This window comes from Eimeria necatrix, genomic scaffold, assembly GCF_000499385.1.
Source record: "Eimeria necatrix Houghton genomic scaffold, Enh_scaff1, whole genome shotgun sequence".
NCBI classification, from domain to species: domain Eukaryota; phylum Apicomplexa; class Conoidasida; order Eucoccidiorida; family Eimeriidae; genus Eimeria; species Eimeria necatrix.
The window spans coordinates 1-27,393 of NW_013651811.1; the positions used below are offsets into that span (position 1 = coordinate 1).

General features: G+C 48.8%; 4 protein-coding genes across 4 annotated transcripts; 2 read left to right on the top strand and 2 right to left on the bottom strand.

The window, feature by feature from the left end:
- Positions 1-3,899: 3,899 nt before the first annotated feature.
- ENH_00026360 (hypothetical protein, conserved) lies at positions 3,900-5,408 on the top strand (the record flags this gene model as incomplete). The annotated part of the gene is made up of 1 exon (XM_013577977.1): positions 3,900-5,408. The coding sequence occupies one exon, from the start codon at positions 3,900-3,902 to the stop codon at positions 5,406-5,408; it is 1,509 nt and encodes a 502-aa protein (XP_013433431.1).
- Positions 5,409-9,771: 4,363 nt separating this feature from the next.
- ENH_00026370 (acyl-CoA-binding protein, putative) lies at positions 9,772-12,213 on the bottom strand (the record flags this gene model as incomplete). The annotated part of the gene is made up of 9 exons (XM_013577978.1): positions 9,772-9,947; positions 10,163-10,200; positions 10,391-10,457; positions 10,614-10,684; positions 10,932-10,987; positions 11,250-11,370; positions 11,529-11,607; positions 11,732-11,843; positions 12,061-12,213. 9 exons carry the CDS (start codon positions 12,211-12,213, stop codon positions 9,772-9,774), a joined length of 873 nt encoding a protein of 290 aa, XP_013433432.1.
- A 481-nt stretch (positions 12,214-12,694) lies between these two features.
- On the top strand, positions 12,695-16,304 carry ENH_00026380 (hypothetical protein, conserved; the record flags this gene model as incomplete). The annotated part of the gene is made up of 8 exons (XM_013577979.1): positions 12,695-14,042; positions 14,183-14,587; positions 14,846-14,920; positions 15,097-15,184; positions 15,452-15,606; positions 15,741-15,846; positions 16,039-16,087; positions 16,212-16,304. The coding sequence occupies 8 exons, from the start codon at positions 12,695-12,697 to the stop codon at positions 16,302-16,304; spliced, it is 2,319 nt and encodes a 772-aa protein (XP_013433433.1).
- An 8,341-nt stretch (positions 16,305-24,645) lies between these two features.
- ENH_00026390 (hypothetical protein, conserved) lies at positions 24,646-26,683 on the bottom strand (the record flags this gene model as incomplete). Its single annotated transcript, XM_013577980.1, has 7 exons — positions 24,646-24,773; positions 25,097-25,157; positions 25,335-25,405; positions 25,512-25,573; positions 25,701-25,733; positions 25,995-26,036; positions 26,430-26,683. The coding sequence occupies 7 exons, from the start codon at positions 26,681-26,683 to the stop codon at positions 24,646-24,648; spliced, it is 651 nt and encodes a 216-aa protein (XP_013433434.1).
- Between the last annotated feature and the right edge of the window lie 710 nt (positions 26,684-27,393).

A 27,393-nucleotide genomic window follows, 5' to 3' on the forward strand; every position in this document is an offset into this window, starting at 1 on the left:
CCAGTTTATAGACCCTGCCCAAGGGACTGAGAGCACGTAGTCGCAGCTGCGGGCGCAGTGCACTACATGCCCCCTCGAGTAGCGGCCTATGATAACCGTCTACCTTCGGCGCACTTCCTTGAAACGGTGGTCCAAATATCACAAAAAGCAATTATTTATAGCTTTTTCAAAATCTGTTTTCTTGAAAATCCCCCCCCACTCGAGGTTCTCGCTCCCTAGCCCTTGTGGGAAGGAGGCCTTCACCGGTGCCGGCGTTATCGCCAGCCCCAATCTCCAAGTGTTTACAGACACGTCTAGTGTATACATGCTAATTTGCCGACAAATTGCCTTACTTCGATACTAGTAAGGAGGTCCTGTCCTCATTCAGCATTATGACCTCTTGTAGGTCGCCAGTTATTTATGTTCTATAGGTCACCAGCAAGCCCTATTGTAGTGCCCGTGCACTACAAGCGCAGTGCTTGGTCTTATGGGCAACTGTACTTTCAAATGCTTTTCTATAATGCACTATAGGCTTTTTGGCTGGAAAGGGCATTTCACGTTTTCCTTCACTTCTCAATTTCTCTGCTGTCCCCCAAAAGTTTGTGCAGGCAACAACTCACAAATCGGCGATACTGTGAAGTGTTCCTGTGCTCGTGAGTCGTGTAGCCAAAACGCTTTACCCTGCAGCTGTTGTCCAGCAAGAAACAGCAGGAAAGTGTACAGAAGCACACAAAGTGGAGCTCAGAGGACTCAGCAATCCAGCAGCCACTTTTTCTGGTGCAAGCCAAATCCGGGGGAGCACGTGGAGCAGCAGCATTAAGAAAACTGAATAGATGTGCAGTGAAGGCCTACCAAACCGTACACAACCCAAGTATGATGGAAACAACAAGATAGAGCGTCGCTACTGACTCTACGGAGAATACAAGAGAGACCTTGAGAGCTCTTCTTAGAAGTATAATTGCCGAACACGAAGTAAGCCTGTGAGAGGCCAACAGCAATGAATGATAAGCACGGGCAGCAACATCTGTTTAGAATTTGAGCCTTATGGTACTACCTGGAGGAAAAGAATGACTGGAATCGAGCAGACGGTTTTAGGGATTGGCGGTCAAATTTTAATTAGTCCAGCAAGTTCCTACAGTGAGAGTTGTGACGCAGACTTTGGACCTGGTAACAAGAGAGAGCAGACACATTCATTTTGTGCCACATTCGTCTTCGCTATATTTTTTGCTCTTGCAAATATATTGCGAGGTTTTACCGTACAGAAGAAGATATTAGAAGACCGCAGTGTGTACGGAGCGCAGCAAAGTTTCCGCTTATAGTAACACCGCGACACTAAAATAAGCTCCAAAAGATATTTCTTAAGGCGTGAATTGTGCTTCTCGTACGCCATAATGCATTCAGTGGGGAGAATGAATGGAGAAGTCCCCCCAATACATTACGACACGTCGGCAAACGCAATTCCCGTGTCCGATACGGAGCTGCAACGTATATTCACCCGTCTTCTACCGCAGTGATCGGTATGCTTAGTACTTAAAATGGAAGTTAAACAAACGCATATGCAGAAGTAAATGACGCACTGTCGGTAAAAATGGCATACGAAACGAGCGCATATAAGTCCACGCTGGTAAAGCATAACCGGCATTGTTGCAGTTTGCCAAATAAGCCGTGCAAATGAGTCCGTCTGAATACAAATGGCTTAAAGCTTAGCAGTGCCAAGAGTTGCTTCGCGTGATACGAGTAAAGACAATTTACTTACTCTCCCAAGGAAGGCCGTGCTTGGCGCAGTGGACGAAATCTGGGCTACCCTAACCCATTATAAATTGAGAATTTTGTACAGAATTACTTGCAGTGGAATAGCGCGTGAAGCCACTCGACGCTCCAATATAGTGGACCGTTCACAACATCAAAATTTCTGCTACGGGCGACGCCCAGGTTGAGGGCATTGGGCAAAAACACTGCAAACTACGTTGATTTAAAACCAAAAATATTTCAAAGAGGAAATAACGCTTCTACGGGGAAAAACGCCCAGGGAAAAAATTAATTTCGACTTTCTCAGGGAAACGTAAGGACTTCCAATTTAGTGGAGGAATGTACCCCGACCAATGAAAGAGCGGCCTCAACGTCCGCTCTTTCGTGGAAAAAGCGCGTCCCTTAAACAAGCGACAAAATAGAATAACACTGCATGGAAGGAATGCCGAAATGAACCGAGCGAATCTTGAGTACGCTCTAAATAGATCTGTGAACGATTCTCGAGTACGTCCCAAGTAGACTTGAATTGCGGTGACGCTGATAAGGAACCGCCGTGGCCGCACGTTGTGCTAGAGTACATTTGGTTAATAAAGTGCTGGAACATTGCCACCATCGCGAGCAGATACAGCAGCAGCACGGGAAGAGCAGCAATAACCTGATGCAGTAGCACTGCCGCAGCAGTAACGACGGCAGCAGCAGCAACTCACCTCGTCCTCATATTCCAACTTTTTGGGAGCAATTTTAATTAACTGTTGTTTTTTTTTTGAATATATACCAACATGAAGCTTAGGATACTGTGCCTGAATGTGCTACACCCCCCACTCGTGGCTTGCCTAGAATGCCACACAGCAAAGCTGAGGGATCGTGCGCTCTCCTTTGAGCTTACAGCAGCACAAAAGAGAAAATATTTTTATTCGACAGCAATTGCGACGCATTTTTTCCAGTAGTAGATCTATTTACGTTTGACTGCACCCTGGTCCGCAACGTGAGAGCTGTGGATCGGGTAGCGATACAAAGTAAACCGCGAAAAGAGGTTAAGCCATGCAGAGATCCGACAATAGAACTCATATCTGACTTAATCTCAACATTAAAATTTGCACAGACTTGTCCCGAACACCTAAGGTTGACACGCAGCTCTTCTCCTGACCATTGAACTGTCCTGCACCCTCATCAGATGTCCTGCAGCACTTTTGGGAGCCCTCTCTGGAGAGCAACTCCCCATGGATAATCACAGAAAAGCTGTTAAATTTCAGGAGGATACTATTTTTACCTCGCTTTTAGGCAATGCTGCATTATTATGGCCGCAATCCCAGGCTCCTCCTATTCCGTTGCTACGCTGGGCAGCTGTGTTGACCTCCGTCAGCGCTGCATTGACAGAGGCGAAAAATTGCCCATAGATAGAGCAAACATACTGTCCACAGCATATGATAATACAAAATAGAGGATTTAAGAGAAGTTTCTGGGAGTCCTAGAGAGTTATTCAGCCGCTGCAAATTCCAGCGCGCCATCCAGAAATGGATGCTGGAGCGGAACATTGCATCCTGGACAGTGAATCGATTTGACGGAAAGTGGCTTTGAACAGAGCTTAGACATAGTTAAGATGCTCCGTTGTAGTATTAGCATTTATTTGGTGACAGATTGAATCGCCATAAAGGCAATATACGACAGGAACATTCTTGTGACACCTGTTGTTGGGCAAACGCTGGTTGGCGAGAGTGCACAGACGCCTGGGGCTTGACTTGAAGATCATTCATCATTTCATAGGGGAGCAGCTCGTGATAAAATTGACCCATTTTAGTATGTGTATTAATTAGCAACGAAGGATAAATCTATTGAGCCCATGTAGTGGAACCTCATGCATTGAGGCCAAGCGACACGCTGTCCCGACCGTCACGAACATCCTCTCTTTCCTTCGATTGGCGCGCACTGGAAGTCATTTGTTCCATTTTCGCCTTGGTATTCACTTGCCACATCTTCAGGCACTGTGCCAGCACCACGAATCCTTCATCCGCTGCTTCAAGGGTGATCCTCTCCGTATTTTCAAGTTTTTAAGGGAGTTCATGCAAACATAGGGAGTGCTTTTGAAGGCACTTGAATCAAGCAACAGTCTCAATTTTTCAGGAAGCCTCACGGAGAGTAGGACTGGCAGCTGCTCCGGTGCAACACAAAAGATGAAGCCCGAGGCTCCACCAGTGATGTTGTCAACAAGTAGCGAAAACAAGCTAAATGAGGTGGCAGATGGCCCGTTGTTTCTGACTAGGCTACCCCATTTGGGCCGACTTCGCCGTCGCCGCAAGCGCCTGAAGTTTGGCCTGGCAGCGTTCTTGGTTCTGCTATCGGGCTTCGGTTTAGCCTTCAATGCATTCAGCATTGGCCGCCGTATTATGCGCCTAGTGTCAGAGACTCCCTTTGCTGGTCATGAAAGCGGGCAAGGCTCGGGTGAGGAAAGCACTAAGCTGCGGAATGTGGACAAAGAAGAGGGCCGGCTGTCGCCCGCAGCAGAAAATGGGAAGAAGCTTCTAGCGGAAGAGCTGGCAAAGCTTGAGGCGGAGAAAAAAGAGAAGGGGATTGGTGCGCCGGCGACTGCAGGGGCCCGAAGATCGCTGAAGAAGCTGGCTGCGCATTTGTCTGGTGGTAAATCTACAAACATATTGGGCCAAACTGTGGTTCTTAAGGAGGTCACTCCTTTTGACGAGTCCGCCACGAGACGTTTTGGGCGGAAGCTGAAGGTGGCAAAATTTTTGGGTGAGGGAACATTCACACTTGTGCTGGAGGTAAAAGACGAAGAAACGGGGGAGACGTACGCACTGCGAGTGCCTTTCGGCGTCAGCGAAGAGAAAAGCAACAGCTCAGCAGAAGCGTCGGAGTATGAAACAGAACTCCTGGAAGATGATGTTGAGAACCAAGTCCTCGCAGAAGAAAAGGGGCTGCGTGCGATCTTGGGCAAGATGCCAGCAGACAAGGCTGCTGCCCGCATGGGACTGGCGGTGCCCCTGGCGACAGCGCAGCTCGAGAACATGCCTAATGGTCTTCACAGCAACGGTGTGTTCATTTCAGACAAAGTGCAACTGACTGAGCGCTTTATTGTCCATCTCGAAGACTTCATAGACCAAGTGCCGACGCTGCCGACTGATGCAAAGACGTACATTGCGCAACGTTTGCTGCTGCAGGTACTCCACCTGCAGGAAAGAGGCTTTTGTCACAACGACTTGAAGTTGGACGGTTGTTTAATGCGGGCAGACGGCTCATTTCTTTTAGGTGATCTTGGCTCCAGCAGCCCTGCGGGGGTGGAAATAGATAGCCTTGCTGGCACCACGCCCGAATACGCGGAGCCTGAGTTTTTTTTGAATATCCTGAAGGGAGAGAGAAGAGCAGTACCAGTGATATCACACGCGAAGGGTGATATGTGGTCTCTTGGCGTTATTATTTATGAATTGTTCACGAAGACTTTGCCCTACGGTCTGACGGAGCCCGCTAACATTGATGCTGCTGCGCTAGGAAGCTATTTCGGCAAATTAATAGAGAAGGATGTATCGGCTGATATTCTCATTCCCGAAATGACGAAGGCGCATGTGCCCAAAAGGTGGCAAGAACTCCTTGTCAAGTTGCTGCAGGTAAGAAGAGATAAGAGAATATCCGCAAGTGAAGTTGCACAGGAATATGCAGACCTCTGGCAATAATTCAAACAGGAATGCATGGGCGTAAAGGTCTTCACCTACGGACAAATGTGGGCAAGAGCGAATCGACGGGGTGGCTGTCCGTAGAGGTGGAGGTGAACATAGTAGGAAGAAGGAGCCACAAACTTTTGTCGGTGGCCTAATTTTAGTATCTTCTAGCCAAGATAATACTGGCAAACGAAGTCATTTTTACGACTGCTAGTGGCTGATGAGTATCAGTTGTGCATACGGCGGCATGCGTCGGCATATGCTTTCCCTCGAGCTTCCAGTGCTTGCCAACAGTACAAAGTGGAAGCTCGCAGCGGCTTATGGCCTGTATTTGTGTGTTCAATTCCCTTCATGTGACGCCTGAAGGAGGGAAATAAACACGGTACATGCTGTGAGAGTCGAAGTAGCGGCAGTTGTCGCCACAGAAACTGCAACGCAGCGGCTCGGTAATTCTTCACGGCTGTCGGGATCGTCTTAGTTTCCTTTTTGGGCCGGAGGTATAGGTAATGTGGTTCACGATGGTGTGCAAAGTGCACCGAAGCAGGAGTGACATTCCGCAGGGATCTTGTCATTTACGTCCGTTTTTTTCGCTTGACGCGTATAGTTGGCAAAAGTTTTGGGCTGCTGTATTAGATTAGTAATGTGATCTTAATTTTTGTTTTCTTGCTGTTTCGAAGGCTAGTAGTGTGGGGAGGCACACAGCCAGTTGTGCAGTTCCTTCGAGGCATTGGGCTTTCCATGTTCCTCTTGTGAACATAGAGCTGCTTAAAGCCACTTCAAGTGAAGCTGCCTTAATTGAAAAGCACTTCTGGGAAATTTCAAACACACAGCGGCTGGTATCCAATAAGCGCAACATGGCCTTGTGCAGTTGTGTCCCATCACGAAGCCCAGTGGTAACTGTGTGTGCCACACGTAGATGCCCATACCATATAATGTAAATTGACTACGAGGGCTTTCTGAAAAAAGTCTCTGAGCTATAGTAAGCCAGAAGCGGAGACTATCTTCCGTGGAATAGCGAGCCCTGCAGGGTTCATAGTTGGGCTGGCTTCTACGTAGAGTCTTTTCTAAGTCCTCGAGCCTTCAAGCCATGATTTCGTATCAGTTTGTTTGAGAGGCAATGAACTCGGCAGAAGTTCGAACTTCACAGGCAGATGCACTTACCGAGGTCCAGTCAGAAGCAACGACAGAACAGCGGCAGTAGAAACAATGCAAGTGAGGAAGTACAGAGGCCAAGAAGCGGAGTTATGTTTTGCGTTTTGTGCCTCCGCACCGTCTTAGAATATTCCTTAATAATTTCTTTGACGTTTCTTTCACACTTTAACTAATAATGTTGAAGACGGCCATAGCCAGCACAAGACTTCCATGAACAGCCGAGGGGTACGTACGCGTCAAAAACTTTACGGAAAATTTTACAAAGCATCAAACTGCCTGCGTATTGGGGTACTTAAGCCACTGTGGATAAGTAAGGGAGGTACTCTGTAGGGAGCTTCTCTTTTGATCATACATTAAATGAACTGGTCGGCGGACTGTGATAGCTTGGCCATTGAGATTGAGCCAGTGACTCGCATTTTAGAGGAATCCACTTCGACTACTATATAGTTTCATATTTTAATATGAACCAGTGGGAAAGAGTAAATAATATACTTCAATTAATTGATAGCCCACTTCCAGCGAAGTCTCTCACGGCCAGGTGGGCGGTCTTCGTCGAGCACTCGCCAAGGCCGCACCCAGAATACAGCGAAATACTTGGACGGAAAGCTTAGCTTTTCTTTTTCTTTTTTTTGGCTGCTATTAATAGCTTCCACTGCGGTTGGCTTGTGCTTGCGGCGGCTCGAGCTGGAGCACGTCGACAAGGGTGTGCGTGAATCTCGTGCCATGAACCGAAACGCATGGAAAAACCCCAGTGAAGTCTCTTAATTGAATACAAAAGACAATGGCGAAACGTCGGCTGGTAAACAGAGCGGCCGGACGTATTGATGCATGAAAAAAGGATACTCGGACTGCACAGCGAGGCACAAAAGCACGGCAATACACATTTCGGCAAGGGAACCAATGTTGAAAACCCTTTCGTTTTCCTCAGTGGTATGAATACAGCTGAAGACCTGTTTTAGTTCGGCGCCTGGAGCTTCATTCTGAATCCCTGAAGCTCATACTCGAAGCTGGCTTTAGGGCAAGTTCGTTTGTCCGCTAGAAAGTTGTCATAAACATCGCACAAATTATGTTCCCGCGACATAGGCTCCGTGAGGCACCCCTTCAGATTCGGTTTTGCCCCACACGGCCTACACCCAACACTACCACAGCACAGATCCTCGGTTGGGCAAATCCGCAAGTCCCACGTAACGTAGTAATCCGTTTGCCTCTTCCAAAAGACCCTGAAGTGACGCTACTACCCGGAAGCAAGTCAAGCCAGCACCGGAATGGCTTTTGAAATCGAACGCGTTGAGAAAAATATCGAGCTCGTACACTACTAAGTTTCTCAGGGTAGACTGGCTGTTGTGAAGGTGAGTCACAATAACACGGCAAGCTCCTCTACTAAAGACAATTCAAATGGAGAAGAAAGATGCTGTTCACAAACGTATAGATTAAAACAGGCCCGATGCTGCCCACAGCACAGAATGGGAAACACACCCAAAAAGCATGGGCTAGCTAACCTACTGCTTGCTCAGTCTGAGGGGAAGTCTGAGGGGATTCAAAGCAAGTAGGATGCGGCGCATTTCGGACCGGTTTTTCTGTTCGCTCCACAGCGCCACTTGTCCAAGAGGACTTCCGCTCCATGGGAAACAATGCATGAAACACCCTCAGCGGCTAGGCAAAAAAGTACCAACGCGTTACCTTTTGTCAGCGCTGGCAACAGACACACCTGTATACTGGCTGCTTCTGAAGACCAGCAGCTCCGGACATTTTGGCGAGCCTTTTTCTGTGCTGTCGCAGCATTATTCCCCTGCAGTGTTTCCAGCATCTTTCCACGGTTCCGTCTGCGTGTATGTGCAAACGATCTGCCAGCAGTGTCATGGCCTCCCGTACGAATCTACCGTCTGTCCCATTTGGTAGTAATCTTGTATACCCTCTGCCAATTCATGCCTGCATCGCTCGACAGAAGCCTCGCCTCTCAGCAATGTCTTAGTTCCTTACAGGAACCACTGGGAGATTGCCAGTGACAGCTTGTTAGTTGTTCGCCAAACACGCAGCCGCACCTGCTCAACAGACAGATGAAAAAAGTGATGAGCACCTGCACCAATCCAATCCCGAAGCGCTAGCCGTTGCTCCGTGAAGCACCTAGCAGGACAGAAGTGCCCTGATGTCGCCAATACATCATTTTCTTTATGCAAAAACGCCAGGCGCAGACTGTTGAATTATGCGTCATTTTTGCCTCCGAAGTCTTTCACATAAGGTTCTTGCTGAAAGTTGCAGTACCTTATATGCTGACAGCCCCCGATGTGAGGCTCATCAGTGACTTTCTGAAACTTTATTATATTCAAGACAAACAAAAACTAAGGGGATGAAAGCCTTGAACGGGCGTCACGTGGTATTTTGTCACACCTGCGGCATCAAAAGCGTCGTTTTATCTGGCCGGCAGGAACACTGCCTAGTTATCCCGAGCTGCCTTCAAGCTACCCTTGAAGAGGCTTGATAAATCATTGCCAAACTCATGTCTCGGCAGCTCGCTTCAGTGCCAATTATGCAATCCCACGCAGTGTCCTGCAACAACTTCCTTCGATTGAGTCCACTGTCAGCATCTGCCCGCAAATGTTTGCTCTACACACCCCCACACTTTCAGACGTCCAGCCTGGCGATGTGCGTGGCGCTGGCGCGCAAGGGGATCATGCAACCCATTGCACCCACTGGCATTCGACAACACGGGGGTGTGCGCGGAGCAACGAGTGGGAAGTTGAGGCCATCCACATCTCAACAAGCCTCATTTGAATCCGATTTCTGCGCAGTGCTGGGGTGGTGATATTGCATCTGCACGAAAAATTTCTTCTGCTGCAGGTGCCAGTAGATTGGACCCCGCTCACTCGCGGCCTACAACCGATCCTCCGGAAAGCTTTCTATCGCTTTCCCCTTTGTCCCCATGCATAGCTTTGGCCCTGACAGTCACAGAACATGCCAAGTGACACAGGCGCATGCGCTTTAAGGAGCAAATGAAATGGTGAACTAGTCCCAGTTACGAAGACCAGCGACCTGTATCTCTTGACATATTTTTGCTGCTACCAGGTCACGTCAAAATGTTGTGCAGATGTGTCCCGAAAACTGGTCTGCATCGGTTACGGTAGTTTTGCCCTTTTTTGCAGACAAATGCCGCAAAAACCTGTTTCTAGGCGCCGCAACACAGGAAGTGAACCTTTGCGAGGACACTGTGAGGCATGGTGGAGTCAGCCTACTGCCATCTAAGCTCGTTCTCCATCAAATCGTCACAGCTCTTCCCCTCTTTGTTTCTGATATAGGTGTTTGCCCCAGCTCTGATGAGCATGGCAGCCAGCTCCTGCTGGCCAGCTGCAAGTGCAACATGGAGAGGAGTCTCACCCCAATCGTCTTGGCAGTCCAACTCGGCACCTGTGCGCAAGCCAACACATGAAACGCATGATCTCAAGTCTACGCCCCCTAAAGCATAGAGCCAAGATCCCTGGCCAAAGGAATGAGTATCTATTGAATCATGCAAGAAGTGTCGTACTGAGTGCTAAACTACAGAAAATTTGCCGAAAACGTGAGCAGCGCATTGGGCACAATCAGTATTAACGCTGCAACCAATTGTGTCGCTGCAACCTCACCGCACTCTATCAGCATCTTCGCGATATCCGCATGGCCTCTAAGCAACAGACACAAATATTCGGGCCTCACACACGTTAGTTGCCTGATGTTTGCACCTTTAGTTGAGAAACATCAGTTGGACTTGGGAATATATGTGAAGTTCTTGCAGTTTCACAAGAAGCACCGCAGATTTCTGCACAATGCCTAATCACTTTCCCCAAGACAATTCCACTTGAACACAGGCGCACCTATCCGCCGCAAAGTGAAGTCCAGTCATTCCGCCCTCGCCCGTGATGTAGACGAGGGAAGAATCTTCTTCGCATAACAAAAACACAAAAAAGTCTGGGCTGCCCCGACTGTCTTCTCAACTCGCAGTAGAAGGATGAATACATATTTGCTTCCTCAAGCAACAGAACACAGTAAGGGGGGACGCTGCAGCGGAACAGTCTAACCACTCAACAGCTAGCTTACTTAATAGTGCACCTACAGCAGCTTCAAAGTTCCCCTCAGCAACCAAACAACAGAATGCATCTCCCTTCGACCTGCACAGCAGGATATGCGGTGCCTGCCATGGTCTTTACGCGTTCTAGATTCGGGATGTTCATACTTCATAACACCGATGTTGCTACTAGATAACTAATGTTATCCAAATTGCGCATCACTCTCTTATCAGATCTTCGCCCTTAAGCAACGGCAAAGCTAGCAGTAACAACCTGCTTAGGGAGGACAAAAAGGATGCCAAGACACCACTAGATCTGCAGCTAAAGCAAGTGAAGGGAAAGCTCTTACGAGGAGCAAAAGAGTTCTCCTGCGTCCACGACAGGCCTGCTTTGTACGGGGCCAAGCTGAAGGAAAAAGCCAAGCTGGGGAACTTATCCCATAAGTTACAACAGATGAACGGAAGCCCTTCGACTCAGCGGAATATTCAGCACGCAGAAGCACCCTAAATATTGTGGCAGTTTCTGAAGAGCCTGCAGTGCTGGATCTTGCTTTCATAGCGTAGTAAATCTAATATGGCCAATATGCGGAGAGGCGGGTCACGACTAACAGCAAGTGACCCGCCTCTCCGCATACTCGCCATATTAGATTTACTAGTGTAACTCGCACTCGTGTTCGCCCTCCTGTCGAACCCTCTTCATGCCGTAACAGTCCCAGGCGCAGAGCCAAGCTAACATACTTCGCCTTCGCTTCACTGGTAGGCAGGCCTTTATGCTTTTCCCAGGCTGACCTGAACTCAGCAATTACGGATGCATCCTCAGGGAGATGAACGCTTCCAAATGTCACAGGAGGACAGTGGAGACAGACACAATGTGGACTGGAGCGCGTCAACTAAGTAATACAGTAGCCAGCCATGGAGAGAGAAAACAATACTCTAAAGGCACTAACCACTTTGCATGGCCCTGAACATTGAAGGCGGAAGGCTTTCTGAGGTCACAGTCGCCCTGCGTCGCTTGCTTGAAGAGACCTGCAGCAACGCACTATCAAATATTGGCCACTGTCTCAATGATGTTTGCCTTTATCCTGGGTGGTGACGGGCTCGTTAAACAACGGGCTTCTGGGAACGAGACGCAGTGCTTGCAGAAACCCACCATAGAACTCAATCATAGACGCGCTTGACAAATCCTTTGACGCGACCTCAACGGCCTCGCATGCCTCTTCAAAGCGTCCTGCTCCATCTGAGGCTGGAGGCGCATCAATACCCTTGAGACCAAGTACCACCGCAAACGCACATTAGGAGGTGTATGCCGAGCCGAAATTGCATTCTGGCTTCTCAGCTGGTGAGGCGGGACAATGCACCGCGTCTACTGGAGCAACACACCATATCTACTTTACTTCTGTTCGTCACTTGTTCTGGCTTCCCGAGCCGTTGCTGTGCCAACGCAGTGGTCTGGTGCTGGTTCCAGCGAGTGTGACTCACCGTCAACGAAGAGCTTGAGGGTCTCTCCCTCTGTTTTCCTCTACCAGTCCTGGAAGCTCCCCAAACCTTTCTGAGGATTAATGTCAGCAGGACGGCAGACGCGACTGTAAGCCCCACAAATATAACTGGGATGGGTCCTCCTGGCCTCGCCATTGAACGCCGCGAAAAAAACGCTCACGTCCTGCTACTAAACTTTTCTGTTGACAGTACTTAGGGCCTATTTCGTTAGTATAGTTAAACGGCTGCAACATGCAGATCCAGCACGCAGCAGTGCCAGCGACGGCGAACGAATGATCAGTTGGGAAGCGCATGCGAATGCCCGGCGACACTGTCTTGTGCATCCAAAGAAACAAAAGTGAAAACTGCTGTAGAAATGACGTCAGCATTTGCTTTTAAGTTTAACCGTAGGATTTAGAGAGATACACCCCATGCTAAGCGTTGCTCGCCATTCCTTAATCACCAGTACTCACCTCTACCAGGTCAATTCAGCTGCGCGGAGCCCCCTGCAGGCTGACAAATCCGAAGAGCTACATGAGATTGAATGCGTACAGAATGAATTGGATAGCAGAATCATTGAGAACTTGAGGCTGCTAGGCTCAGCATAGTGCTGTCTGGAAGATTGTTCGACTGGGGCATGGGTCTTCCTAGCTGCATCGGCCCCTCAGCGGTGGCACGAAACGAAAGTACTCCACGCGGAACTGCACAGCGGCTGCGTCTGTGTAACACCTTAGCTGTCCTTGCCTTACTCTCGCTTTTCAGGGGAGCCCCAGATGGCTCAGGATGTGGAACGTTCTTTGCTTTCGCTGCTGAAGCACCTCTCTCAGCCCCGGCTGCAGAGGCAACAAGTCTCGTCTCTCCTGCTGTTGGGTCTGAATCCGGCTTTTTGCACCCGCAGAAGCCTGCCGCTGCCTCTAGAAGTAAGGACAGTGAAGTTGAGTTCCGTCCTATCAGGTACGGCAGCTGCAGTATGCCACTGGCTGTTGGGGGTGAGATTATTCGATGCAAAGGAGAAGAGGGAGGCAGTCCCTACGTAGCTCTGAGCACAGTGGACTGGCCGGTGGGGCCTCTGTTAAATCAAACGTTTCCTGTTGATCTGCCTGCGGACTTTTTTCTGCGCCGGACGATGGCCCGTCAGTCAAAGGCTGAGAGTGGCACCCCAGGCTCTACGGTTACTCTCCCGAGCGCCACAGGACAATCTGGGGGAGACGGAGAAGCAAATTACGCCCAAAGTAACGAAAAAGGGGCTTTGAATGACCCGCACTTCATACGCATTTTTGGCCGATGGACAACCTTTCCTCGGGGATTAAATTTATGGTTGGATACAAATGCAACTCCACCTCTTGAACGCAAATTAATAGGCAAAACGGCCCCTCCAGCGGCCTCTAAGGAACAAGATCCATCAACTGATGCGTCACTTCAGACAGTAAAGGACAATCCGGCGTTCTCTGCAGGCGTTGCTGCTCGCCCTCGACCTCGGCGCCGGCATCCTTTTCTGTATTGGCGGCAGTCCATCACTTCTTCACCTATGGAGGATTCATGTGTGGCCTTCATTAAGTTGCCTGTTAGAGAAGGGGTTCAGAACATTCCCGCTTCGAACTCTGGTGCAAAAGTCATTCCCGAGTCCTGCGAAGAGGCTCAGCTGATGTTATCGAGTGAGAAGAGCGAGGAATCGACAGCTGAACCTTTTTGGCTTGCTTGCAGCCCTGAGCCGCAGCTGAGCCGGCTAGCGCGCTACATCACATTTGCAGTGCCGCAGGAGAAGGTCACTAGAGTGCTTGACGCTCTCGATTACAGTGTTGAAATCTGGAGGGAAGCTCACGAGATGCTACACAAACCGAAGTGGGGCGCTGAGGTCTCATCCTTAGACAGTACTGGCGAAAGCGCAGAGGCAACGAAAGACCAGAAACCAGCTACTTCGTCAGTACAGCACCAGGCCTCAGTTGTTCGTGATGTGGAGGCGCGCCGACTGTCTGCATTGCGGGGTAAGCATTCGCACAATCGCCTACGGTTGTGCGTCTCTTTGGTGAAGCTAGTTCAGTCTGGGGCTTCTGAAACAAGTTATTGGCTGCCGGAGCGCGTTGTGACCTTATGCATACACTGTTTTGTGATATTTTCCCTGTAGGGGACCTTATTGAAACCCCAGCAAAGTGGAAAGTTGGGGTTTGCCTCCTAAATAATGCTCGGCGGAAACCAAAACGACAAGAAGGAGAAACCCAGGATGAGAACACGAGCAGTGATGCAGCGGGGGATGTTGCGCGCTCAGCTCAAACTCTCCAAACTCATGTCCAGGAAGAAAATGGGGCTGAAGACACGGAGGCAGAAAATGGCTTGCACGGTGAAACGGCAGGTCATGATGACACGAAGGAAAAGACACGTTTATTTAAGGACCCACAACTTGTTGGCGAGTTGAAATTTCATATATCCCCGGTTGTGGCTCCTCAAGCAGATGACGATCCACAAGACGAACCTGAAACTGTTCAAATTCGGCACTTTATTGATGCGGGCTGGATGTTTACAAAGTACATCGGTGCGTAGCGCTCAGTACTTTACGAAGTATTAGCACCCTAGCGATTTACACGTCGGGACAGGAGGCAACGAATCATACGGTAATACGAGTTACAACCATGGTCGATGTTAAGTGAAATGGGGACTAGGGCTCGATGGTTTTATTCGGCTTTTTGCGTGTTTCGCTCACTTGGAACTGGAGCATGCTTCGGATATCAATTTTGTGCCGAAGGGACTGCCATACAGCAGCGGCTGGCTCCGTGCGCTTCATTTACTGCAGATGGAGTAAACGTTTCGCGATTCAACCGCCTGGCTATCAAAGAATCACCAGTGGGGATCGCCCAGCCATGTCTAGGTAAGCAGTGTAGAAGTGGTGTTCTAGCCGTTTATTGTCGTTAACTGCTCCTTAGGACGCCAGCTTGTAGGTGACTGGGAGACCTTCCTGCAATATGCGTGCCTATAATTGCACTGGTTCTTGAGCTCCAGCAGACCTAATAACAAACTTTCTGTTGCGTTTTCCGTTCTGCGTAGGGTTCTGGGACGAGCACAGTCTCTTAAGTGTGGCGCCTGATGGATATTCATGGGATGAAGCTACAAACAAAGGGACCCTTAGATTTGTGTACGCCCTTCTACCCACTCTGCTAGGCATGCACACTAGCGTGGAGGTCGCAAGAATCAGTGGCGGGCTGCGAGCATGCTCTGATGAATACAACACGACCACCCTGAAGAGCAAACAGCACTAATGAATGCGCACTAATGTGTGCAGCAGGGTCTACTCAGTCCAGGGAATGTAAACCTTAGTTAAATCAGAAAATCAACAGTCGCTGTTTTCCATAGGATTTTGGGAGGTGGCTCGCCTGGGTTTTTCGTTTTCCCGTGCGTGCAGATTCAGCAGTTCATTGAAGGATACAGTTGGCAACAGCGACGCGCTGTTTGATGCTGTCCCCGGGCATCACGCCACTTCGCGCATGCACATTTGTTTTTACCCTAATGAGGAACAACCGTTTGGGATGTTTATGGGGGAAGTACGATTCATCATTGGTTAGTCTTGGTACTATCATCACATGCCTCGAGATCCAGCAGCCAAGGAAGCATGCGGCAGGGGAACGCGCGTAAGATTCTTTTTCTAATTTAACTGTATCTTTTCCCTCCCACAGTTTTGCTTACTGCTGCAGACTCAGCGGACGCGACTTTGCTCGTTTGCTTTATCCTTTTTGTGTTTCTGGCTCTTCCACTTTCCTGTTCTATCGCCATCTCGTTCCACGTATACAAGCACCGCCAGTACGTCTCTGTTCATTTGCTCACTTCTGAATAAAGCCCAACAGTTGTAGGTGTGTTTCCTTGCCTTGAATTGCAGAAGTTATGCCGACGGCAAAGCTGCCCATGTGTCACATGTGTACTAGGATCTTTCATCGGTGCATTTGCCCGGAAGATAACATCGTTGCTGGTGCTTGTTTGCGTTCTGGGATGCAGTTTGCGCGAGCGACTACAAAGGCTTGTGCTGGTCCAACAGCGTGACGCAGTAGGCAGACAAACGCTCTCTTTCAAAATTGAAGCGCACGCCGCCTATGCTCACGGAAATTAGAACAGTTGAGTTTAGGCCAAACTTTGGCTTAACCACCAAACGTGCGTTTTTGTGGCCTCAGGTGGAGCAGCTCTTAATGCGAGAATTGGGGCTTACTGCAGAGGACCAAGAAGATGTGTATGACGATGACGATGATGATGAGCTCCACACTTGAGTCACACGGAAGGATCATATGAGTTAAAGCTTAACGTGATAGCGGGTGTTATCATAGCTGTGTAGATAGCACGCCTGAGCTACATCACGATGCATCCGGTGCTGCGATTCAAGGAACAAGCGCCACTGCGGCGCTGTTTGGTAACTGCTAATGCACAAGTTGACAAATTATGGCTGATAGACTGCTCAGCCGTGGTTTCGTTCACGTGGTTGAAATTTTCTCTGAAGCAACAAATATTCAACCAAAACTACACATCGTTGAGGGTGTTTAGTTGCCATCTGCGAGTTGCAATGGCAACGTAGAACAGCTAACGATAATGATAACGTGCATGATTGGCGATCAGTCTATAATATATCAAGTCTCAAGTAGTGGGAGCTGGCACTACGTACTCACGCATGGACTTACAGAGACGTTAAAAGTTTAGCGCTGATGCGGACTCAACAGTGGCAGCCTGAAGCGCGAAGAGCAGCTGATCTACAGACACACGAAAGGTCGAGCACTGATGCGATTTAGACAACGACCCCCTGTACTGGGAAGACTAGCCGCTGCCTACAGGCAAGCAACGCTTGACGTAAATTTGCCGCAAGTCACATTGCCAATTTCAAGTGTCAAGCAGTGGGAATTGGTATTACCTACTCATGCATGCACTTAACAGAAACGTGAAAGGCCGCAGACTAATGCGAATTAAATAACGGCAGCCTGAACTGAAAATATCAGCTGACAGAGACACGGAAGGGCGAGCACTGATGCGAAATCAACATCGACCTCCTGTACTGCGAAGACCAGTCGCTGCGTACAGGCAAGCAACGCTTAACGTATATTATAGGAGATGAGGGCTTAAAGAGCCCAAAAGAGTCCAGCTACTTACTTTGGGGGATATCAACGCTTAGAGGAAACGGTTGTCTAGATCGGCCTCACGGAGTTCTTCAGCTGAAGTAATTCAAAAGCACTGTCTTGCACAGATTAACAGTGTGGCTATTGACGTTGTTTTGGTGCCTCATACCTAGAGGATGCTTTCACATGCGGAATGGATGATATTCGTACGTTTAACGGTGAGGGCACGCTATTGTGTGGACCCCCCGCTTTCTTTCCTTAAAGTTACAAAACAATGCGCAGCCCTTGTGAGCCAAACTGCAGAGCTGCTATACTCTGATAAACGAAAATAATATCTTGACTCCTTAGAGACACTACTAGTTCATCAATGTCCTAGCATTTTGAGTCTTAGGGTCAAAGGACCTAATAGCCTGTTGAGCATAGGACCTACTGAAGTAGCCATGAAGAGGTAAGAAGCGTTTGTTAGAGCAGTGAAGGGATGGGGGTCCCGGCATCTGTTGGGAGCTCAGTATGGCCGAGGAATACGGTCGCGCACCCCAGCAGATTTATTGCTTTGATATGCCGGTTCTGAACGATTACTGTTCCTAGATTGCCATCCTGCATAGGGTTAGCAATGCTTCTCTACGATGGGTTCATAACCGGGACTGGGCTCTTCTTGGTATTGATGGAGTGCCAGGAAAAACCTCTTCAGCTTTAGAGCTCACACTTTCCTTTCTAAGCTGTTCCTTTGCACCTCAGGGCTGCGCTTTCCTCCAGTGCTTGCTTTGGTTTCCGAGTCTTTTTCAGCAATAGACTGGCACTGCTTGTTTCCAGCTGGCCAGGTTGAATGAGCCCTTTCAATTTTTGCCGTAATGCTCCAAGCTAGTCAGGTGTGCGTTAAAGCTCTCGAGTCACGCTGGTCTTCCTTATAGCCTACGACGCATTACTTCATTTCAAAAGCCTCAATTGTTGCTTTCAGATTTAGCGGGCCGACACGAGCCTTAGTTTGCCATGTTTGATGTAACTGAGTGCAGGCTCGCGAGCAGTAGGCAATCATGAAGGTACTCAGCTAGGCTTCGTGCGCTACGCGTGGGGGCTGCTCAAAAATTGTGTAATTGTTCTTCTACTAAGCATCAGTAGGCAGTAATTTATGTGAAGACTCACCTAGGACCTTGTCCGCGCGTACATCTCCAAAGGGCGATAATCATTTCGAGGTAGCTTAATGAAGAGCTCACAGCAGGTCGTGGTATCCACGCAGCTAGAATGTCAAGCACCAGGCAGATGTACTGAAGACAGAGTTTAACCAACAGCCTGGGCTACACATGGTGCGGGATCATCTGGCTGTCCCACAGGTCTCCAGGGGACGTGAAAAAGATACTGGTCAGGTGAAAATCAACGATTGGAAACAAGGCGAATCTTTTGCAAAGAATGTTGGACCACGAGCGCCTTGATGGATCACTTTCGGCTGGCGAAGATAACTTGAATTTTGAGGACGAGAAGGCCTTGGAGATACACAAAGGCCTCTTATAGGCTTGCTTTGCCGATTTGAGGCTAGAGCCAACGCAGCAGGTGTGGCAGCTCGTAGGGTGCTTTACGAGCCCTGTTCGACTGCATTACCGAACATCACTAGCGGACGCCACACGCATAAGCAATAAGGAGTTTGTAGGGCAGCAGCTGGATGGCAGTTTACGCACCTACCAAGAACAAAGGTGTTAGAAGAGCCCGTTGGATTCGAGTAAAATGGAAGTCATGAAGAATATACGGCATGATAAGCAGCCCTACTGCAAAAACGCATTCCTGTAGGGAGGAATAAGACATTAATTCTCTGCTGTGTAAAACTCCCTAGGAACTGGTATGCCAAAGACAAACGGCGAAACTGGGAAAATTTTCACCGTGAGAGTAGGCTCGCATCCTCATCTTTTAGGAGGCCATTACAGAGGGATGTGGAGAGGACCTATGCGATACGCATGCTACCAGAGGAGAAAGCAGGAGCGAGGGATAGAGTCGAAGGGCGTGCGTGCAACAACTGCAGAGGGAGATGCCATTCATTAGGAGACCTCTCCAGCAGGGAGAGGCAGCCCAGGAAGGAGGCTTGAGAAAATGTGCAAGGTGTGTGGAGAAGTAGGACACTACGCTAGGCGTCATCCTACGTACGGCACGCTCTGGATGGAATCTAGCGGCGAAATGTCCGCATGGCCTTCCTTTGTTAATGCAGCTAGATGCTCAAGAGAACGAGCCTACATGTGGGGATCCGAGCAGGAGGCTTTAGCGACACGACAAAGGGCTAATATGCGCAGCTGCAACGGGGCCCGACGACATGAAAATCTCCATAAATTGGAGACGAGCTGCAGATATCGGAAAGTGTATGAAGCAGGCGGGCTGAGGATGCTTGCGGAATTGATGCAGAGAGGCGAAAGCAGGCGTCGGAAAAGGAACTAGATACAAGCAAGGACGAAGACAGGTGGGTTGAATGCTAGCGATGCATTACACCGCACTTTGAGTTCGTAGATTCTGCGCAGCAGAGGTAGCGCAAGAATTGAGTGAAAAACCGACGAAGTAGTGCCGGGGTGAGTAACAGAACGCTTTACGTTCGACGTAGTTGGCCATGCCCATGAAGCCCTCTCAAATGCTAATGCGGCGGGTAGCTTTATTAGCCCAGTGGCTTTGAAATAACTATAGCAGAGGCTGTGGCGGAACCCTAAGGAATGTGTATACTGTGGTTACAGGAAAGATGCTGTCTACTGCTCATGTACCTATGTAGTGGCAAGATTTTCTACAAAATACGGCCTCGAACTTTTTTTGGGCAGATTTCTGGTAGGACCTACTTTCTACGAGCTCATTGTAGGCCTGATTGACCTACACAACGTGAATAGCTTGGTACAATTCCTTTGAGGGGGGGATTTACGTGAGTGGCACAAGCTGAGATTTATATGTGGTGTGCACTTGCAAAAAGTAAAAGGAACGCGGCGTGCTGCACGCACTACGGAACATGACAGCTGCAGAACAAGCCTATGACGTTTTGGCAATGAAATTATCCGTTCTGACGTCCGAGCAGCCGGAAACGTTCCTACGCAAGTCCGTCGGTGCCCTTAGTGGTATGAGGCGATCTCGAGAGCAGAGGCATATCCTCAAATCAACTGGGTTTCGCAGCAGCCATGTGCTAGCATTTGCTAGTTTGGCTAAAGTAGGTGGCCCTCTGCAAGGCCTAAATCCTATACTAGCTCTACTTGGCTTAAACATTTGGGGCAGACTTTTGAGGGAAGAGAGGAAGCTCTCCTATCTGTGCTTCAGGCTCGAAACCAAAGAATCTTACAAAGACCCAGATTTGCGGTCCACTCAAGGGCCAAATATCTTAAAGATGATGGGGAGAATCCGTGGTCTGGCACCTTGCTCGAGCATTCTCTTTCCTCTGAGTAATTCCAAGCAATAAAATCGCTCAATGCCCCACATGAAATACTTCTGAAGTATTGCACAAGCAAGGAGCCGTTTCCGTTGACGCACTGCACGTCGTATTGCAGCTGAAACAGTAGCATGACTGCCGCTTCCTGTTACAGAGCGAATTTTCCGAAAAGTCAGTTACCTATTGAAGGAAGCCTGAGCGCGCCAACCTCTACACGGAGGACATAGCTAAATTCCTATCGAAGGATTGGATTGGCCCTCTATACTATATGCTGCATGCTATATGCTGCCAGGCTAACACGGTCGAGAAGACCCAGAGGAGCTGTGGAGTGCGCAGCTGCTCATGGTAACTGACTAGAGTAATGAAAGGTACGCATTTTTCTCGGCATGATTGAGAGGCAGAACTCCACCGCATTCACATGTCTAAGGAGGGCCGGTGGCGGCCTGCATTTTTTCACTCGCAGGTTTATATAAGCGCAGGGCAATTCTTTGGGGACTGACAGTGGCCCCGCCCCCTTGCACGCCAACATTATGACATAGCGCCGAATTCTGCTTGGTCAGGGAATGATACCTGGACTGTCGTCTTAGACACAGCACTGATCTCACTAGATATGCTGACTTACCTACTGCAACTGCAGACAGAATACAAATCATACTTGTGTGGCAAAAAGCGCTGAATAGAATTCCTTTAGATATAAAAAGAAATGCTCATTATTCCCCTACAGCGCTGAATGAGCAACATCGTTGCTGGGTGCTGGCTTTGTAGTGAGTTATGTCCAGTCTGGCCGCTACATATTTCCCTTGTTCAAGCTGCATAGGCTCACATCTATCATTAATAACCAAAGACACTCTCAAAGATCAAAAGCGGTTCAAACAGCATCATTATGGCCCCCCACTTCCAGGAGTACATCTTTTTTCTCTCTTGCCTTTCTCCGTAACCGTTCGTACGCAAGGCACATTGCAGCTTCAGCCCCACTCGCCTGCCTCAAACTGTGGGCCTAAATGCAGAGCGCCCCAGGTTTCGTTATAAGACAAAAGTTCTTCGCATGTTTACTGCTTCTGCCCCGCACACCAAACTACATACTCAGAATTACGTATCCCTGAAGAACACTTCGTGCTACCTTGCAATGATGCGCATTACAACACCCCGCATTGCTCTGTTTGTCACTGAGGGAAAATTCTGTGCTTCTTCTGTGTTTTTCCCTTTTTCGCTTCCTTTCGTCACCTCTTCATGATTTCGCTGTGTCTCTGTCCTACTTGGAACAGCAGCATTACCGCCTTTCGGCGCTTCTGCTGCTCTTCTGCTGATGTTTCTCTTGCTGCGTATGTGCTTCAGTGTGCTGGCATGTTTATGTCGCCCCTTTCACCGCCGCTATGAAAGACACTCGGATATCGCCTCTGTCACTTGCGCTCCGACCAGTTTCTGCGACTCATGCTCAGTCTCCTAGTGTAGGTACACGCTTGCTGCTACGACACATCATGGACTCTAGGTTAATATACATAATGGAATTTCTTGTGTTGCTGTTCCACGTCGTGCAGTATTTATTTGCCTGTAAAGATAGAGGTGCATGAACCTAGTTGTGCAGCATGGAGTGCTGAGAGCTCGTGTTCAAAAATGCAATATACATTCAGCGAATGTGGACGCCGTCGGAGAGCGGCAATCGGTTTCTGCCTTTCGAGAGAGCTTGCAAGATCGAGTACACCTCGACACTCGCTACTCGCTGCATCTTCTTGCCCCAAAGGGCTTCATAGTATTTTGATGCGCTTTTGTTCAACCCCAAAGCGGTGAGCGCAGACAAATAAGAACAGCATATACGCCGTCATGATGGCCCAAACCACAAATGCAGGCTGTAGCAAGGTTCGAATCGACAGGTTCACGGCCCCAACACAGACGTTAGCGATCAAAAATATGATCAATTGATTGTCGTTCGTGCCACGGAGTGCCCACTGCGGACAAACACGAGCTGAGCACACACCGACAAGCAAAAGCAACAAACAACATACAAACGATTGAGGAACGAAGATGCCAAGGCACACGGTAATTGAAAGCCCTAGAGTAACTTCACCTCTCTGCATGCACCTAACTTAAAGACAAAAACAGGTAAGCTAGCTTATTTCTTTAAACCTACCAGCCAGAGCATCAGCGAATGTAGCCATGCCCACTGCAAATAGTTCAATGCCACCAACAAACGCAACCCATGTGAGGTTGACAAAGCGGCGGCGAGCCAAAAGGCCGAAACCTTCTTGCAATAATAAGCCAAAAGATATAAACAGGAACGAAAAACTGCGTCGCACAGAGGGAGACCAGACATACATACATACACACAAATCCGGATAGATACAGTGGGTGTATTGTCGTTAAGTGTCTACAGCACTGCCATAAGAAACGGAGGAGAGATTCTGCAAGTCCCCCCACGTAAGAGAGAAGAGGAAAAACAGAGACGTGTCAGAAGATGTAGGGGCAGAGAAAAGCAGGCTACTGCGAGGAAGAAGATACCCCCAGAGTAGAGCAAACGAATAAGAAGCCGCCAGCTGCCTCACAGATGGATTCATACAGCTGTTACTCACAAAAATAAATGCAGTGCGAGAGAAAGCAAACTAAGTTGCTTCGGCTTCAACCTGCAAAACAGCGAAATGGGCACAACAAAAATCATGATGGGAGCAAACCAACGGACAAGAGGGAACCAGAGGCAGAAGAACAAGTACGCCGTAGAATGCGAAAGAAATTACCTCAGTAAGAGAAAACCTGAGTGGGTCGCGACAACGAAGCACAGTGATAGGACACAGCAAAAGGAAGGATGAAAATTGCAGAAAAGGCAGACAAATCTCAACATTTTTTGCTCACTCCGCTTTGGCCTCCCGCACTGAGGCGCTTGTGATAACGAAGTGCCCCATTGCTACAGCGATTAGGAATAAACAAAGAAAACCTATAAATTTAACCAACGCAATTTGATACGAGCAATAGGGGCAACGCTCAAATGCCTACTGCGACCCATTAAAGCATCTCAAAACTGGCGGACGCAGAGCCCATCAGAAAAGAACAGCAACTGACTTGCCGCCCACCTACAGACCCCATAATTCCTTCCCTATTGGCCGAAAAAAAACCTGCGGCGGAAAACACAAGAAGCGCACCTATCAGACTGAAACTTATACGCTGCGTCATATATCGTATTGCAGAAGCCTTCAGAGTTTAGTGTTTTACTTGTGCGAGGTCCTTCCATCATCCATTCGTCGAGATCAAGTGCGGAGATACTGATTTGATAGCCTGTAGGCAACAGGGCAAGAAAAGAAAAGCAAACACTTTTGGCGGGCGGACCAGATTCCACACGTACACTGTTGCAAGGATGGCAAAAATTCTACTCTTCTGCAAGGATATGTAGAGCCAAATGAGTTGATTCTCAATCTCTGTAGGGGCCGGAGGTTGAGGAACTAACAAATAAGGAGAATTAGGCCACTGACTCCAGCCTTGTACGGATGGCCACTCAGCACGCATACCAGCTCGCCCACTGAACAGCAACGCCGCATGAACATGAAGAAGGCGACCGTATTAGAAACGAGGTCAGCGGAATACATATGAATCTGAATGCGTGCGAAACCAGGCACGTGAAAGCCAAAGAAAGCAGCGTGGGGTTCTCCTCAACCCGTTACGGTAAACATAGTCTTGAGCAATTCGCAGGATCCTAAGTTTGGATTCGCGAAAAAGCTCTTCAGGGATTCATGCTTACATACAAAGACCACCATTAAGGTCATATAGAAGTTCCAGTGCAAGCCGTACTCAGTCTCAGATACCTTCAGACAAACAGACTCAGGCGCTGACGCAGCTGAAGATACACGGATTGAAAAAGAACTTTCATACGATAAGCAAGTGTCTCAATAATCCGCAAATGAAACGCAGATGAACAAAAGGAGGGAAGGATGAACGAATGAACGACTTTGCGTAGTGTACCCACGCCCATAAAGAGAGCGCATGGCTGCCAAATTCCAGTCTTGCTGCATGGCCCTGCTTCTTAAGTCAGTGTGAGATCCGCGTAATTACTAACCAGTTTTCAAAATAAAAGCCTATTTTCTTAGGTGGGCAATAAACGACACAGAAACAAAGCAGCTGTCTGCACTAGCAGCAGCAGTAGCTTCAGCCTACATGCAGGTTCGTGAGGGACATGAAGATGAGGCGAAACAGCCCGAAGATGCCGAGAGGACCACTATGAAGAGCAGCGCGGCGCAGAGAGACCCACAGGGACTCATCCCTTCTAGCACACCCTGAACAGAAGCACACATGCTACAAACAAACCACAAACTGGTAAGCTGCTGCGTAAAAGAGGCAAGGAGAAGGAAAATCACTAATGGGCAGAAAAAATCACCAACGCAGAAACAAATATAGAACATAAAGACGATGAGGCGCAGCGGAAGGAGCGTGGCACTGGAGGCATGTGAAAGCAACGGATGCGCATTAATAGTGACAAAGTATGGAATGATGACGTTGTGCACAATGCGGGAGCACAAATTAGCAACACTGCAAGCTGGGATCTTGGGTTTCTTGCTAACGATTTAGTGTTAAGTGCTAATCATATTGGTGAGCGGACCCTTTGAGTATCGCGAGACCATTCCTGAAGTGAAAATAATGCCCCCCACCCCTAAATCCATCTGTCACAAGCAGCAATCACCCTGACTCCTGTGCCCTAAACAGCAGAGCGCAGACTTAATCCCTAGCAAACCATCAGCTGTTAGTTAGTTGGAATGCCATGCTGAATCCAAATCCTCATCAAACGCCACACCGTCACTGCTGCTGCCACCTGCCAGCGCCAAATCCTAAATCCTCACGAGTGTGACTCCCGAATTGACACTTTTGCAGAACTTTCGTGGAAAGGTCAGAAAATCGACACCGAGAATCGCTGAATACGCAAAACGTATACTGTTAAACCTGAAGGTCAAGCGTTAAACCGAAGCAGCTGCCTCTCCTCAATATTTCTGATTGGAGTTCCATGACGAGAGACTCACCAGCACAGGTGACGATCATTTGCATGGAACGGTGGTCAGCAAAGGGAACCAAATGCCCACGGCTGAAAACAAAAGCATTGGAGCGCCGGCCTCACCAAGAAGCTTCACAATCCGCAGAAGTTCCAGGCCAAACAGTAGCCGCAGGTGCACAAAACGCACCACCTCCATCAGGAGTGCGCTGGTGCTTACTCATTTCTTAATGTCGAAACATCTCCACCTCCTCTGCAGCAACAAAAAGGACAGAAAAAACCATTACATGCGAGAACCTCACTGCCTCCAGTTGTTTTTTTTTTCTCAGCGGCACACTTTTGGCCGCGGCATCAGCAGTAGCAGAGCCGCACAAAAGGTGAAAATGCAGTGGCACCAGCAGCAGCAAGATGAAGCCAACTAGTACGCCATGACCAACTCGAGCAGCCTCTAATGTGGCTACTGACTGCGCCACAACTGTAAAGTAGTTGCAAAAAGATCAGCTGGTTTACGTACAGCAAGCGCTTAATGGACACCGTGCCGCTTGCTCCGCGAGAGCTGTAAGGCCAAAGCAAGCAAAACACACACGTGTTTACTAAGGAAAGGAAATCCGCTGACAACAAAACGCCTTAAAATACAAGGGTGATGTGCAGGTGTTTGCATACTGCAGAAGTCAGTGAAGGAAAAAAAATGAATAGAACAGTAATGCATGCTTGCGTGAAGACAGACATAGGTGCAAGAATGCAAAAAATCCCAAAGGGAGCAAGTGTTCACTTCTACTGCACATGGAAGCACTAATATGTCTACAAGCAGTTCCATGCCTACGTAAGCAGAGACACAAGCATCAGACTGTGTTTGCCCCATTTAGACTCCCTCACTTCGGCAGCAATCCATTCCAAATAATATGCACTTAAACTGTGTGCAGATTAATGGAGTCTATTGTACACTTACCTGAGGGCTGCTAGAAGGCAAATTATGATTTGGGCTCCAATAACAAGGTGGGGCGGCATAGGAAAGAGGAAGGCGTAACATGGAATTAGAAAGCAACAAACAAGAGGGGTCAGCGCATCAGGGGCAGCAGCAGGCAAAGAAAGAAACAGAGCCACGGCTCCTGCTGCCGCAGCTAGGAGAGGTAGAGAAACCGGAGGCAGGAAAATGTAGAGGTAGAAGAAAAACAAAGCGAAGAGGGGCACACATAGCCGCATAATCACGAGGAGGCAGAAGCGACATCGCGAGGCCGATGATCCAAGTGAGGCGCCCAAGCGACTGCTTATGAAGAGGCGAAGCTGCTGAGCAGTTAAAGGAGAAATCTGAAGGCACAATGCAAAGGCAAAAACAATGGAAGACCAACTCCTTCAAACACAGGCATAACACACAAACGCCAGAGGAAAGAAACACACATTGTTGTTGCTAATGACAAGACAGCTGCAGCAGCCGCGACGGCACAGGCTGCACAAGATGTTGCTAATAGTGATGACGTCACCACGTAACGCAGTGTCCCATCATCTAGCCAGGTGCTAGTGTCAATGCTTACGGCTATTAGAGTGATACAGGCCAGCAACTCAACCAAAGCTGGCTTCTCAAACTTATTGTAGCTTCCGAATGTGAGGATGGATTGGTACTGCTGAGTGGTCGCAGTAAGTGTGCAGTCGTTAACTATCTCAATAAAGGCTCTCAGCGGTCCCTGTAAGCGGGTCCCTTGAGGAGCTGTTAACGGCGGGGGTCGTAAGGGCAAACCGGCGGAAATAAAGGAGCTTCGTATGCCTGGAGGAATATAATTAGGGGACCACGGTGCCGGACAAGCAAATGCTTGCAGCAAGAAAGAGGTGAGAGTGGTTGGGGGCCCCCAGAGGGAAGGGGCCCCCAAAGCAGTTGCCATTTCCATCTGACTTGCCAGCAAGGCGGCAGATAGCTC